General features: G+C 43.9%; 1 protein-coding gene and 1 long non-coding RNA gene across 2 annotated transcripts in view; one reads left to right on the top strand and one right to left on the bottom strand.

Moving 5' to 3' along the window:
- CLIC4 (chloride intracellular channel 4) overlaps positions 1-11,819 on the bottom strand; it is a 64,471-nt gene extending 52,652 nt beyond the window's left edge. Inside the window, exon 1 of the mRNA XM_079130680.1 lies at positions 11,562-11,819. Within this exon, the coding sequence (XP_078986806.1) occupies positions 11,562-11,633 (72 nt within the window). The 5' untranslated portion in view covers positions 11,634-11,819. The remainder of the gene's footprint in view (positions 1-11,561) is intronic.
- Positions 6,591-11,272, top strand: LOC306655958. Its single transcript, XR_013762367.1, has 3 exons — positions 6,591-6,620; positions 6,747-9,559; positions 9,678-11,272. It is a non-coding gene; the product is annotated as an uncharacterized lncRNA (long non-coding RNA).
- Positions 11,820-15,360: the final 3,541 nt, after the last annotated feature.

The raw sequence follows: 15,360 nt of genomic DNA, 5'->3' as shown, positions 1-15,360 counted from the left end.
CAAAACTATCAACAAAGCAGACAACAGAAGAGTCATAAAGGAGTTACAAAATACAAACCCCAACGGATCAACAAGGGAAGAGACATTAAAATTGAGACTTAAAGTATAAAGTAGGTTTTAAACAAACGGGAATGGGATAATGAAGGTCGCTTCAGAAAAAGTCCATGAAAGAGGGAGAAAGGAATTGCCCAGAGGTTCAAACAAGAGAGAAGGTTCACGTGGGGGCCCTCGGGGAATAGATGGCACTTGAAAGCTTCCTCGACAGGTATATGTTAAACCATGTCTCCAATCTTTCACCTCTTTCTCTCTAACAGATCAACATTCAATCCAACTCTTTTAAAAGCTTTCCTCTGACACCTGTCTGTCCCCTTCCAACTATCAAACTACTTCTCCTGCACCAAGTTTACTGGCAGAGTTGGCTTTCCGTGACCCCCTCCCTTATTTCCTCTCCTATGCGCTCTTCCACCCACACATCAGCCCCCCAACTCCTCCTCCTCCAAAGCTGACACTGCTAAGGTTATCCAGGACTTCCAAGCTGACAAATCCAAAAGACATTCCACTTGATACAAGTGGCACTCCTTCCTTCTTAAAAGCCTCTCCTAGTTGCCCTCACTCTGAAGTTTCACAACCCCTCTTCTCCTTTTCTAGCTTCTCCATAACCCAATCCAAGTGTTAAGTGTTCCAAAGAACTTGGTCCTTGGCATCTCCCCAACTCTTCACTCATCCACAGAATGACTGATACATTTTAAAAACCACAAAACCAAATGTGCATATATGTCCTCAAGATTCAGATTTCTTCACCCTGCCAGACTTTTTTCTGAACAGATCTGTGTATCTAGTAAACATCTCAAGTTGACATTTCAGTCATCTCCATTCAACGAATCAAAAATTCAACACTGTCTCCTCCTCTTCCGTCTCCATAAAAGACACCTCTTAACCAGTGAGTCTACCTAGAGACCCATCATTTTTCAGTTTCACATACACACCTCCTAATTCAACATCTTCCTATTTACTCCACCTCCAAAAATCTACCTCAAGTCCATTTTCTCCTCTCCATCACCTCCGTCTGATCCAGGCACCATGATCACTCTTGACTGCAATGACCAAGGAGTCTCCCTCTTCTCTGCCCCTGCCTCCTTTCAGTGCACTTCCCAGAGAGTAGCCAGGTTACCCATCTTAAAATAGAACCCTGACCCTGACATCCCCTCACCTAACCCCCTTTTTGCGAGGGATAAACCACAGGGCATGCAAGGTTCTCTACGACAGGCCCCTTTCTCTTCCTCCCTCCACTCCTCAGTTACACTCTGTGTTCGAATCACATTCTCAATTTACTGACTATCTCCAGGCTTGACATGTGATTCCTCAGCCTGGAATGCTCTCTCCATCTTATTCCTTTAATTACTACTCATTCTAAAGTCAGGTCTCAAGCCTTCATTGAACCTCCATCTACATCGAGTTTCCCCTCATCCTTTCTTAAGGTGCTGTTCTCTTCCTTAATCACATACTGTTGGGCTGGGGATACAGCTCAGTTGGTAGTGCCTGCCTTGCAAGCACAAGGCCCTGGGTTCAACCCCCAGCACGGGGGGGGAAAAAAAAAAATCAAGTATTACATGCTGTCCTTTTTTTATTTGTAGCTGTAGATGGACACAATCCCTTTATTTTATTTATTTTTATGTGGTGCTGAGGATGGAACTCAGTGCCTCACTCACGTGGTGTGAGGCAAGCGCTCCACCGCTGAGCCACGCCCCCAGTCTGACTTTCTGTCCCTTCTTTATATATTTCTTTAACATAAAAGCCGCTCCCACTAGACAAGAGATTCCATAGGTGTTGACATATTCGAATTCAACATGTCAGAAACTAAACTCCTACCAGGCATTGTGGCACATGTCTGTAATTCCAGCTGTTCAGGAGGCTGAGGCTGGAGGATCAAGAATTCAAGGCCAGACTGGAAACTGTAGTAAGATCCCATCTCAAACAAACAAACTCAAGCCAGGCATGGTGCACAAGCCTGTAACCCCAGTGACTTGGGAGACTGAGGCAGAGAAATACGAAGTTCAAGGGCAACCTCAGCAACTTAACAAGACCCTAAGCAACTCAGCAATACCCTGTCTCAAAATCAAAAATAAAAAGGGCTGGGAATGTAGTTCAGCAGTAAAGACCCCTGGGTTCAATCTCCAGTACGAAAAAAAAAAACCTTTTGACAATCTCCTCATCAGAGCTAGACCTTTCCACCGCCTTCCTCACACCAGTTAATGGCAAGTTCATCATTGAGCTGTTCAGAACAAAATCCCAGGATCATCCTTGACCCTCTTTCTCTCACATCCCACATTCGGCCCATCCCAAACTCCTGCTACCTCCATGTTAGAAATTCATCCAGAATCAGGTTGCTTCCCCCGTGTCCAAGCCACAACCATCTCATGCCCAGATCACTGCAAAGGGCTTTCCTCTCAGCAGTCTCTGCTTTGCCTCCCTATTAGCTCTCCTTCAGTGCTGCCCGCGAGTCCCCTCAGTCAAACAGCAGCACCCTCATCGTTCACCCTACTTCCCACCCCACCTCATCTTCTTTCCAGTGCTTCATCATTAGGAGACTTGGGTTTATTCTCCTCCCCCAACTGAAATGATGTACCCACTGATGTATCCAAGCACCCAGAATGTGCCTTGATGTTTATTAAAGAAATGAAAGAAGAGCAGATATTATTCGAGCAGGCAGAAATTTGGGGTAGGGGAAAGGCTGGAGAAGCCAAAGGTATTTCAAGCAATGTGAATATCAACAAAAATTTTCCAAGGTGCTGGGCATGATGGCACATGCCTGTAATCTGACTCTGGAGGCTGAGGCAGGAGGATCACAAGTTTGAGGCCAGTCTTGGCAACTTAGTGAGATCCTGTCTCAAAATTTTAAAAAATATTTCTTATAAAAGGGCTGGGGATATAGCTCAGTGGTAGCTCAATTCCTATTACTGGAAAAAAAATTTTTTTCCTTCTTTCCCTGAAGGCAAGAAATACAAGACATGTTCAAGACCAATATAATTAGAATATAAAATATACATGCAGCTACAATAAAAGCTGAGTGGAAATATAGGTTGGATCATGAATGCCTGATCAAGTAGTTTATATCTAATTTAATAAACAACTGGCAAAAGTAAGATCTGTTCAAGATTTGAGGGAAGGGGGAGGAAGGAGAGAAGTGAAAGGAAGGTGTTTGGGTATGACATTGATCAAATTATGTTACATGCATGTATGAATGCAGCATAATGAATTCCAGTATTGGGTATAATTAGAATGCACAAATTTTTAAAAAGATTCAAAGCAAGAAGTTATCAGTTGGGCTGGGGATATAGTTCAGTTGGTAGAGTGCTTGCCTCGCAAGCATAAGGCCCTGGGTTCAATACCCAGCACTGCAAATAAATAAATAAATAAATAAATAACAGTCTCATTTTAGATAGATCAAAATTACAAAGCAGAACATACAATTTGAGGGGGGAAAAAAAGTTTAAACAACAAATAAACCACTTAATTGACTAATACTACCCTTCATCTGTCAGAATACAACAAATATTTCACTCATTCTAAGTCAATTATTTCACTCACAAATAATTCCTTAAACTCTAATTCAACTGGATTTTTAATAAGTGAGTAAACCAAAGTCACTGTCTTATATAGGTGATTTACTCATCATCTGACTGCCCCTTCAGCTACACTGAGAGCTTCTTGAAGACGAGGGATCTGTTCTTATTTCTTAATCTCTCCAGCAGGTAGTGCATGGGAAATATTCAATTTATATTTGCTACTATTAGGATCCCTATACTCTGCTCAACTATTCCTAGGTAAAAAATTGTATTTTATATCTCCAACTATAAAATAGGCAGATCTTACCTATTACATAGATATGGAAGGGAAAAATTAATTCTGAAAAATAACTTGCATTTTTAAAACAGATTTCTATTAAAGAGCACACAGGAAGAGCCTACCTTCAAACCATTTAATCGATATCTATTCTTTGAGCAATTCTAGATGTTGGCAGATTTTACAACATCAAACCTTGCTTTCCTCCAGCAAAGAACAAACAGGACAAATGTCCTTTTATTGCTGTTAGGCAGATAAATACAGGCACAATCTCAGTTTCTTTTATAAAGCATACATTTTCTTTAAGCCAACTTAGTTAACTCAATATATGTTACATTTGGACCTCATTTTTCACTCTGCTCTTATGAAGAACATAAAAATACTACACATAAATTTTCATCAATGATTCATGCAAATTTATGAAAAAGACTAGGACATATTTGCAACGAAGTTCCTATGGATGATTACGAAGTGTAAATAACATCTGTGCTGCTGATGGCTAGCAACCATTTTTACACAACTAAATGAAGAATCAACAAGTCCTAAGCATTTTCAACCTAGAATTTTGGTTTCCTGTGTAAACTAAAATATTCTGTAATCTCAACCATCAAGTAATATAAAACTATACACTCCTTATAAGCTCACATCTTTACAAAGACCTCAATTCTGTCTTGAATATGTGTTGTATTCAAGACCAGAGTTTAGTTTCTCAAGTTTAACTACCTTCTTTGTTTTCCCCAATTAGTCTGTGTAGTCTGGTCTCACAGCTACCACTCAGCCAGCTTTCCTAAGTGAACAATAACCTAATTTGATTCCTCTTTAGTTTTTAATGAATGTTCACTCTAGTAATCTACCACCTGGTCTCCATCTCCAAAGTCAAGTAACCAGTTGTTAGCAAAGGAAAAAAAAAAAAAATTCAGAGAACTCACAAATGCTTAGAAGTTCTTAATTATTACAACTTCTAATTGTTTGGCTTCACATTCGTCAAAGTTTGTTCAAATTTTCTTTTATTCTTCTCCCACATGTACAAGTAAATAGCTATGCTGCCTGCACAGTGGTAAAATCCAATACTGGCATTATAAAAGGAAACTGACATTTTCACAACTCTATTATGAGAATGAAATCCTTTTCATAAGAATGAATTATTTCACATGCGAAGCTGGAAGTCATAATTTTATTGCCAGAAACAAGAAGAAAACCTTTATACTCCCAGCTTACAGTTATACACTGTATTTCAGCTTCAAGAAAAGTATAAAAATCCTATGAAAGGAAGCTTAGAAGTACAAACTACATGCACAATGAACTCTGAGATCAGTACCTAGCCCTTGTTCTATTACTGCTACTTCTTCAAACATCAACGTTCAAATTTAAGATACTCCTACTCTATCTTTGACATCATTTTCTAATGCGATCTTATTTATCCACATTTAAGCTGTCACTTTTGCGAGTTTATAATTAGATTAATAGTCTCCTGATTTTATATTTTAAATAAGGAAAAAACAGAAACCAAATAAGACTAATTGATATTCCTTAAACCAATACTTAGTATGGAGTGGGGGGGCGGGTACGGTGGATTAAACCCAGGGGCACTTAACCTCTGAGTCACATCCCCAGCCTTTCTATTTTTTATTTAGAGACATGGTGAGACACTAAGTTACTTAGGGTCTTGCTAAATTGCTGAGGCTGGCCTCAAACTGCAATCCTCCTGCCTCAGCCTCCATAATCACTGGGATTACAGGCATGCTAAACCTTGCCTGGCTTCCAGTACTTAGTACTGATGACTAAGGAATAAAAGCCAAGTCTCAAAAAAGATAACAGGATTAAAAGTTCTAAGGAAATTCACAAACTAATGCCCTAAATTAAATTTAGATATCTGTTAACTCATATTTGGTTGGCTTGTAATCATGTCCAAAATGTTATTTTCCTTCAGAAACTCCCTTTCCATTCTCTATAAAACCCTTCAAAATGAGCAAATGTATCCTCACTTAAGCTCCTACTCCATCAAAACTTAACTAAAGCTTTAATCACCCTTCTCATCCAGCCTAGCACATTTCCTTTTTATATAATAATTCCCTATTCAGAGAACTGAGGCTCCACTCTTCTAGTGAAACAGGGGTTGGGAAAGTCTTCTCCCCATCCTTTAACTGGCTTCTTCTAGGCACATCAGTAAACATCTTTCCAAACCAAATTGACTTTTAGTGATAGCAGGTCACTATTCTTATAGCCTTGGGTTTCAGTCCCCTTGGTTCAAAAGCCTCTTGTCACTTCCCCAACAGAGCCCTTTCTCTCAGAATTTTATATTGAACCAAAACCACTGCCTTGGTCTTTGTCGAAAGTGGCATTATTAGGTCTTCAGGAATTGCTGAAGCAAAAAGTAACAAGAACAGAGTTTCCATTAACTTCACATTTTACATTCATTTCTACTTACCGAATTTTCCCCTCTAGAAACCACAGAAGAATGGCGAACCAATGAGACACAAGGTAACAGTCTCTTGATGTTGAGTTAGTTTTTGTTCAATTATTAGAACAAATCCTCAGCATCGTATCCTATAGAAAATTTATTCCTTTTGTTCCGTTTGAAAAAAAGGGCAGGAGAGGGGCTGAAGTCTGCCCTGAAAGAAAATACAAAGAGCTTCCAGTTCACACTGGGAGCAGCGGAGAGTTGCCATCTACAGGACCCATTTACACCTTCCCAAATGCCAACAGCAAGTTGAATAGACAGCAATCCAGAAAATGGGGAAGTACAGGGAAAACAGTATGTCTTAACAAAAACCTAGGTTACTTTTATTTTTATTTTTATTTTTATTTATTTATTTATTTATTTTTGCGGTACTGGGGATCGAACTCAGCGCTTGCGAGGCGAGCACTCTACCAGCTGAGCTATCTCCCCAGCAGCCCCCTAGGTTAGTTTTAAAGTTCTCATCCAACTTTTAAGTAACTCATCTCCTTGGCAATATAGATTTAAATCATTCCTGGTTCCTTCTTTCAAGGTATCAACCTATCAACCATTTCCTGTATAAGGATGTAAATGATGTCAAAATTAACATTCTCATTCTTGGCTATATCCAATCCAATTACTTACCTACTTTTTCAAGGCCAAGTTCAAACCTACTTCCATATTTCCCCATTTCTCTTAGTCCAAGTTAATGTGAACCACTCCTTAAGTATGTGACCTTTTGTATTACTTTCCTTCCAATAAAATTTATAAACCTAAATATAATTTCTTAAATCTCCCAAAGTATAGGCAATCGGCTCATGCTAATCAATTTGTTAAATCACAGCTAATCAGAACTGGAAGTGACCTGCACAACATCTAGTTTCATACCTTGCTTATGAGAACTGTTTCTAATACTCAGAACTCCACCATTAACTGTACTTCTGTACTTCTTTTAGAATGGTGATTTTTAAGCCTTGGGTTAGGAATCCCATCACATTTTTTATGTAATTTCAAACACAGCATCCCCTGAATCTATTAATGAAATCTACATTTAATAATATACCATTACTAATGACAAAAACAGGTGTTTACTATGTGTCCAGCACTCTTCTTAAAGCTTTACCTAAGGTGGTACACAGCCACATCACACTTCCCAGCCTCCTTTGCAATTAGAGGAAGCCATGTGATTTAAGTTCCCTCCAGTATGTGACAGGAAATAACAGAACTTCTGGCTGGGTCACTTAAGATGTGCCTCCTCCATATTCTCCACCTCCCACTGGCAGTAACTAGGGCTTTAGTCACCAGTTTTGACAAGTCAGAAGAGGACAATCTGGGGGGGACAAGGACTTGGTTCCTAAGTGATTCAGAGTAATAAAGCCACTCCAACATCTAGAATACCCTCCCAGACTGCTACTTGAGAATAAAAGAAACTACCACTTGATTTCAACCATTGTTTGGGGAAAAGAAAAAGTATTACTTATTACATCAGTTTAGAATACTTTAATTAATCCACACAGACTACCATTTAATCCTTCAGCAACCCTATAAAATTGATATGATTACTATTATCCTAATATTAAAATTAAGGTAGACGGGCATGATGGCACATGCCTGTAATCCAGAGACAGGAGGCTAAAGCAGGAGGATTGCAAATTTAAAGCCAGCCTCAGCAACCTAGTGAGACTCCGTCTCAAAATAAAAAATAAACAAATTTTAAAAACAGCTGGGGCTGTGGCTCAAAGGTTAAGCACCCGGGGTTCAATCCCTGCACTGTCCCCAACTCCGCCCCCCGCCCCCCCAAAAAATAGTAAGGAATTTTAAGCACTGAGAGCTTAAGAAACTTGTCAGACATATTACAAGAAGTCAGGTTCAAGCAAAGCGGTCTTGGCTCTTGGGTCCAGGCACATTAGAAATCCCTTCCAAATACCTTAAAAGAAGTTATTCTCACATGTTATGCCACCCTATACCAGATTGACGCTTACAACCACCACCCCAAACCCAGGAGCTTACTGACTACTGTAGACAGTGACTGTCTCAATTTATAATGGTACATGAAGTATAAATTCCACGGTTTGTGACTCAGAACACCAGGATCTAAGTAAATGGTTTCCAGTTCCAAAGACTGATAAACATATACATTGACAATGAAATACTCTGAAAGGAGAGAGCAATCTTTCAAACATTTGGTACTCTCTTCAGTCCTAGCCACTCTCAACAATACACAGACCCTACACTCAAGAAGATTCATGTAGGGGAGATCTGCTGCAATATTAACATACAAAATGGTAAGCTGGTACTTGCTTACTGTGCACTAGACACTGTTCTAAGATTACTGCATACTACATGTATTAATTTGTTCCCTGAGGTTGGTCTATTAATATCCCAACTGTTGGGATATGGCACAGAGACACTGAAGTAATGTGTCTTGGGACACAAGATTAGTAAGTGGACAAACTGGATTAGAAACCCAGAGTAGTCAGATTATAAAGAGCTTTATGCCCTTCTAAAGGGTCTGAACTTTACCTTATTGGACAGTGGTTCCCAATTGAAATGGCAGAGAGCACATCTGCACTATTGAGGATGACTGCCATGGGTAAGCCCCTCTTGCTATGGGGAGGGTTGAGCTGCATGCCTGTAGTCCCAGAAGCTCAGAAGGCTAAGGATTGTGTAAGCCCCGGAGTGAAGGTCAGCTTGGGCCTCAAAGAGATCTCTGCTTCAAAAATAAATAGGTAAAAAGCAATTTTTCTTTAAGTTAAACTATTGGGAGGGTTCCTACCCTTTAGGTGTTAAGATATATATATATATATATATATATATATATATATATATATATATAGAATGCTATTCTATGATAGAAAGTTACTGGGCTCACGGGCAAACAACTCCAAAAATAATATTCATGAAGAAGGAAAGGTAGCTGAGTCCACTCACACCATTTAAGGACCTAGGCTATTTTTCTTACACATAAAGCTGAGCTCTAGACAGGTAGACTCAATTCTCCATAACACCACTCACCATCAGATTTCTAATTATTTCACATACTACATGCTTTAGGCAGAAATACAGAGTCAAATAGTCTCGTGCCTCAGGCATGTAATTTTGTGTGCTTTTTTTCTATTACTAACTGGATTCTTCTTGGCAGAATAACCAACACTGTTTATTTAATACACCACTCTGGACAATCACAGGCTCTGTCTTGTTGCTTTCAAAAACAACTATATTTATTAGGGTATTTTCCCTCATTTGCATTTCCCACTCATAGGTCTTAAGAAATTGAGAGTAAGGCTGGGGGGATAGCTCAGTCAGTAGAGTTGCAAGCACAAGTCCCTGGGTTCAATCCCCAGCACCGCAAAAAAAAAAAAAAAAAAAAAAAAAAAAAAAAAAGAAAGAAATTGAGAGTAACTTAACCATGTTACTTATCTTTTTTTTTTCCTTTCTTCCTTCCAAACAACTAACCAGGTCTGTATCAGTGCAAAGTTGGCCTATCACAGGCCAGCAAAAAACATTTCACTTCTCATTTTACAAACAGAAATAAGTTTGGTGAGGGAAAACAAATTGCCCAAGGTAATCTAGCCAAGGAGCACAGAACTACATCTTGAATCCTGGTTCTCTGCCTCCAAACCCAGTGAGACAGACTTATGATAAATTAGCAGGATGACTTCAGGTGGTTCACAAAATAAATATGGAAAACCGGGAGGGGGCATGCAAGTGATCTAAGTTTGGGAAACAGTATACCACACCCATCTCCTTCTAACTGAAGGATTAAATCAGCAGTAAGCAGAGTATTAACCATTGGTCTCTTCCTAATTTTTTGGTTGTTTTGCTTTCCGCATTGCTCTAGCATGCTACGCGAGTGTTCTACCACTGAGTTACACCTCCATCCCCTAACTCCTATACTTAATTTTTCTTGGCTTATTGTATTGGCTAGGATCACTAGTACAATACTGAACACAAGCTACAACTGATAGTATCCTTATACAATTCTAAATTTAACAATGCTTCTAAAGTTTCACCAAGTATCGTGGTTTTCACCATTATAAACAGATACACTCTTTGAGTTTATCAAAATTCCTTCCTATTCCTAGCTCTGCTAAAAAAAAAATTGAAAAATATTCCAGTGTTGAAAAAAAAAAATTGAATCGACCTCTGACCTTCCCTTTTCCCTTCTCAGGGCTGCTTTCCACTCCCTTCTCTTCCTTTACTTCGGCCTTCTTCCTACATTCTCTGCACCTCAAAGTACTGTCTGCCACTCAAAGCAACAGAGACTGATATTCTGGGAGTTCTATGCCCAGATGCTCTTTCAGTTCCAGGGCCCAAAACATTTCTAAGACCAATAATTGAAAGAAAATCCTAAAGCAAACGTTGCTTTGCACACTATTAGAACATTTCTTCTCTCCATCTCTTAAGCCACACTTCACTGTCTTCCTTTCTTTAAAACAACTCAGGAAAAAAAGGAACGGAATAGTTCCAGATTCCTGCTAACTTTCTAGCAAGTTGCCTAGCTCTAAGCGAGGCTGGCTTCTTAAGTGGCTGAGGGATCTCAAAGATTTTAAAGGACTTTTCGAAAAAGCAGCTGGATACAGATGTGTGTAACTTCTACTCTCCCCTTGGCTAAACTGAAAAACACTAACAAAGGAAGAAAAGAGGCACGGATAGTATTTGTCAGTAAAAATGGTATTTCCAGGGTATAAAAGCTGGAGAGGCAAGACGGAGCTGGGGGGATCAAGCCTTTGAAGCCCCCCAGGGAAGTTGTGGGCTCTTTCCTCAATTTTTCTTCCAACACAAAAGGGCACAACACTCTCCCAGGCGGCCACCCCGAGGGGCGCAGCCAACACGTTGCATCATACGGAACCCTCGGCGCCGCAGAAACGAGAAAAACAGCTGGTGTAAAACAGCCGGGCAGGAAAGCCACGCTGGGACCCTCGGTCTTCTCGGGTCCCGCACGGTTTTTTTAAGATCGCACCGCAGGCTGAAGTTTCAGTTTCCTACCAGCTGCGCGCAAGGGCTCTTCCCAGACTAGCGCCGGGAAGTTCCACCGCCCAGGGGGCTGCAGGCGGGCGCGCGGCGCGGGGCGCGCGGGGCGAGGCCGGGTGGGCGGCGGCCGGGCGCACGCCCGCCCCGAGGCCCGCGCGGCCGCGGGGCCGCTCCGCTCCGCTCGGCCCCGGCGCCGGCGCCCCGACGGCCCTCGGAGGCGGGAAGGCGCGGCGGCCGAGACAATGGGCGAGGGCGCGGGGCGCGCGGCGCGGCCTCGGCCGGGGGCGGGACGGCGGGGAGCGCTCACCTTCACGAAGAGCTCGATGAGGGGCTCTTTGTCCTCCTCCTTCAGCCCGTTCAGCGGCATCGACAACGCCATGGCCGGCTCGGTTGGGCTCCGCGAACGGCGGCGCGGCTGCTGCTCCTGCTCCGGGTACTCTAGCTGCCGGCTCCGCCGCGCTGCGCTCGCAGGACAGTCCCGGCGTCGAGCTGGCCGTGGCCTCAGCTCCTCAGCACCGCCCCACGCCCCGCGCGCGACTCTGAGGCGGCCGCTGCCCTAGCAGCTTCAAACAGCGGGGCGGGGCGCCGGGGGCGGGGCCTCGGGCTGGGGCGGAGCCAAGGCCCGGCGCCGCGGGACTCTCCAGGGGAAATGGGGTGGCCGGAGCTCGCGGGGCGTGGCCTCATCCGAGCTGAGACGAAGCGACCACTCGGGCGCCCGGAGGTTGCTAAGGGGCGTGGCCTAGGCCCGGGGTGTGGCCTTGGTGAGGCGGTACTAAGCGCGGCTGGGGCGGGTGGTGGGCGGGCCTTCAAGCCGCGCCTCCTGAGGGGCGGGAGGGAAATTCCCCCCGAGCCCGGAGCCTGACACCACCTCCCTCCGCAGCGCCAGCGCGTCCTGGGCAGCTGCTGCTGGTGCGGTTCCAGGTGACCTCATGCCTCGGCCAGCCTGGGGAAGCGAGGAGGCGCCTGCCGGCCTCTCCCCCGCTGCACTCCACTACTCATCGCCCTTTCCCGGAGCGGCCACCTCCCCAACTCCCAGTGTTAGGTGGAGCTGCCTTTTCCACGAAAACTTTTCCGAGTTTTTCTCTCCTTAGAAATACCTTTTTCTTCTTCTGACTTCTTTTTTCCTTTTTGACTCTCCGATCGCCGTATTGGAAATCAGCGTAGTCACAGGTGTCATGAAGCCCTAGTGTGTTCCAGGCTCTGAGGGGGCGACAGACAATGGAACAGGACCCCTCTCCTCCTAGAGCTTACAGTCGAACTGCGGCCTCAGTCCTGAAGGCTGCCAGGACTCCCCTTCACCCGCAGCCAGCCCGATGTCTTTCCCACATTCACCTGGCAAACTTGAGTGTACATCAGAATCACCTGGGTACTACACTCAGCCCTGCTTTATCTGATTCTCAGATTCTCTGGAGAAGAGAGAAAGTCACATTTTTATAAGTACTACAACAATTCTGAAGAGGGGGGTCTTCAAACTGGAAAAACTGCACTGGTTCTTAAGGCCTTGAGGGCAAGGGCCAGAATTCTTTGAAACAGGCACGTGATAGGCACTTGGCCTTGGTTTGCTGCTATTAACCCCTGGGGCAAATGTCATCTCCTCTGGAAACTTGTGGCCTCTTCTGACTTTCCGTAAAGCTTGACTCACAACTCTTCTACCCGACATCCCAGGTGAGGTTGATCAGTGAGTTCCAGAAGGGCCAAACACGGGGTGGGGGCTCTCCACATTCTGAGGGCACCGCACATATTAGAGTGTTTGAGCAAATTGAATATATGCATGAAAATACAGTGAAACCTTCAACTTTCCCCTCTGCCAGTCCAAAGAGAGTCGTTCAGATATTCTTAAAGGACTTTGTTAAAGGGATAATATATCCAGGTAATTGGAAAAATACCTCTAGAATTCAACTATTTACATTCACATCTTGATACAGAAATGTCATTAAAATCCCTATGTTTGTTTTCATCATCCAGTAGATGGTAGGGTGAGTTACTCACTGGGACTCATCTTCCCATGTGTCCTGTGCTGTCAGAGCTGGCTGTTACCTGCACTGGTCCTTGTGCTGTCCCTGTTCTTCCCTGTGGGCTAGGGTGGCATCATATTCAACTCTCTCTGTGATCAACTTGTTTGTCAAAAAGTAATAAATGCCAGGGGGCCACCCCTTAAATCTGGACTTGAAAAACAAACCGAAGTGACTGCTGGACTCTGAACTGAACTTAGTGTTAATTTTTCATGGAATCCTGAGCTGAATTAAGGTTCCCTGCAGGGCTGGGGAGTTAGCTCAGCTGGTAGAGTGCTTGCCTTGCAAGCACAGGACCCTGAGTTCGATCCCCGGTACCGCCAAAAAAAAAAAAGGTTCCTTCCAGCCTTTCCCTTCAGCTCTGCCTGTAAAGGAACCAAAGGAGGAATCCGTTCAAAGTCCACCCAAACCTAAAAGGAAGGATTCCACTGGAACCTCAAAGAAGGGCCCAGCTGGTCCAGAGGCAAAGGAAAACTTGAGCTGTGCCTTAGGGTTTGTCACATGCCACTTGGGTCAGTGATTAGCCACCTGCCTGTCTGCAGGCCCCACACTGGCCTCTCAGCCTGGGGATGGGGAGATGACCCAGGCCTACCTGGAGGAGCAGAGACTCAGACTCAGAGCCTATTAGAAAACTGATCACGCTCACAACTTGGCTTCCAATTTCCACCCCCATGTGTCTCAGATGAACGGGGAAGCTGGTCTGGGGAGGAGTGGAAAGGATGTTTATGCATGGAGGCTCCCAGAACATGGCATTCACATCTCCCTCTAGCATTTGAAATGCAAGCCTAGTTTGCATCCTATGCCTCTGTTTGTTTTTATAACACACAAAAATTTCGAAGATGGGTGGAGAGGCTTTCTCCTCCCCACACGTCCCTCTGACCTCATCTCTACTGCTCTCCCCTTTGCCCTCCACGCCAGCCACACCTGCCGTTTTGCTGTTCCTTGAACACTCCAAGCATGCTGCTGCCTGGGGCCTTTGCACTTGCTCTCCCTGGGCTCCTTCAGGCCTTCACTCAAATACCACCTTTTTCGGAGTGATCTTCCCAGATACCACCTGACATTGCAAACTGCTCTATCTTACTCCTCCCTCCCCTTTTCCTTCTTTCCTTAACACTTACATCGTCTAATATATATTTTGCTTACATGTCTGTTCTTATCCATCTCTCTCTCTCTCTTTCTCTCTCTCTCTCACACACACACACACACACACACACACACAAATGTAAACTCCTTTAGGTCAGAGACTTTTGTTGGATTATGTTCTATGTTCCTGGCTCGCGGAACAGCTCATCAATACAAATCTAGGAAATGAACGACTGTGTCAAGTTGAGGCTATGGTTTCATGTCCCCCTGGACAGTCCTGCTCCCTTGGCCTGGGAAGCCAGGGTGGTTGGTGTTTTGTTCTTATTTGTGGTCACGACAATTGAGCCCAGGACCTCTCACGAGCCAGGCAAGTGTCTACTGCTAAGCTACATCCCCAGCCCTTTTTTATTTATTTTTGAGCCAGGGTCTCACTCAGTTACCCAGACTGGCCTCGAACTTGGAATCCTCCTGCCTCAGCCTCCCAGGTAGCTGGATTACAGGTTGTGTTTCTCCATGATTAGCACTTCACAAGGGACCAGGTTTTCCAAAGGACAAGAGGGCCCCTCCAATCAGCCTCCTGTTCTGACACCCCTCCCTGTTCTCTCCTCTGACTATGGCCCTGCCCACTGACTGTACCAATCCTACTTTCTGCAATTGCAGCAGAAAAGTGAGGTACTCTGCCCATGGACTCTTGGGTCAGACTGCCTGGGTTCCAGTCCTTGGGACAACTTATTTAATCTTTGGAGCTTCAGTTTCTCATCTGTAAAGTTGGTTTGAAATTAGTACCTATTTAATAGGATCATTGATCAACCCACCCGTGTCCAGAGCTTGCCATGAGGCCTGGCCCAAGGAACTGCATATGGGTACCAGTTGCTGGTACTACACCCATCTGTGCCCCAGTCCCTGAGCTCCCCCGAGGCCTGGCGGACACCTAGCTGGATGCTCTCTCATCCTCTTATGTTTATTCATCATGGTGTTTCACAAGCAGAGTGTCCATTGTTCCCATTTTAC

This window comes from Sciurus vulgaris (genome assembly GCF_902686455.1).
Source record: "Sciurus vulgaris genome assembly, chromosome: 1".
Lineage (NCBI taxonomy): Eukaryota > Metazoa > Chordata > Mammalia > Rodentia > Sciuridae > Sciurus > Sciurus vulgaris.
The sequence above is the reverse complement of the archived record's forward strand: the minus strand, read 5'-3'. Positions and strand labels throughout refer to the sequence as shown.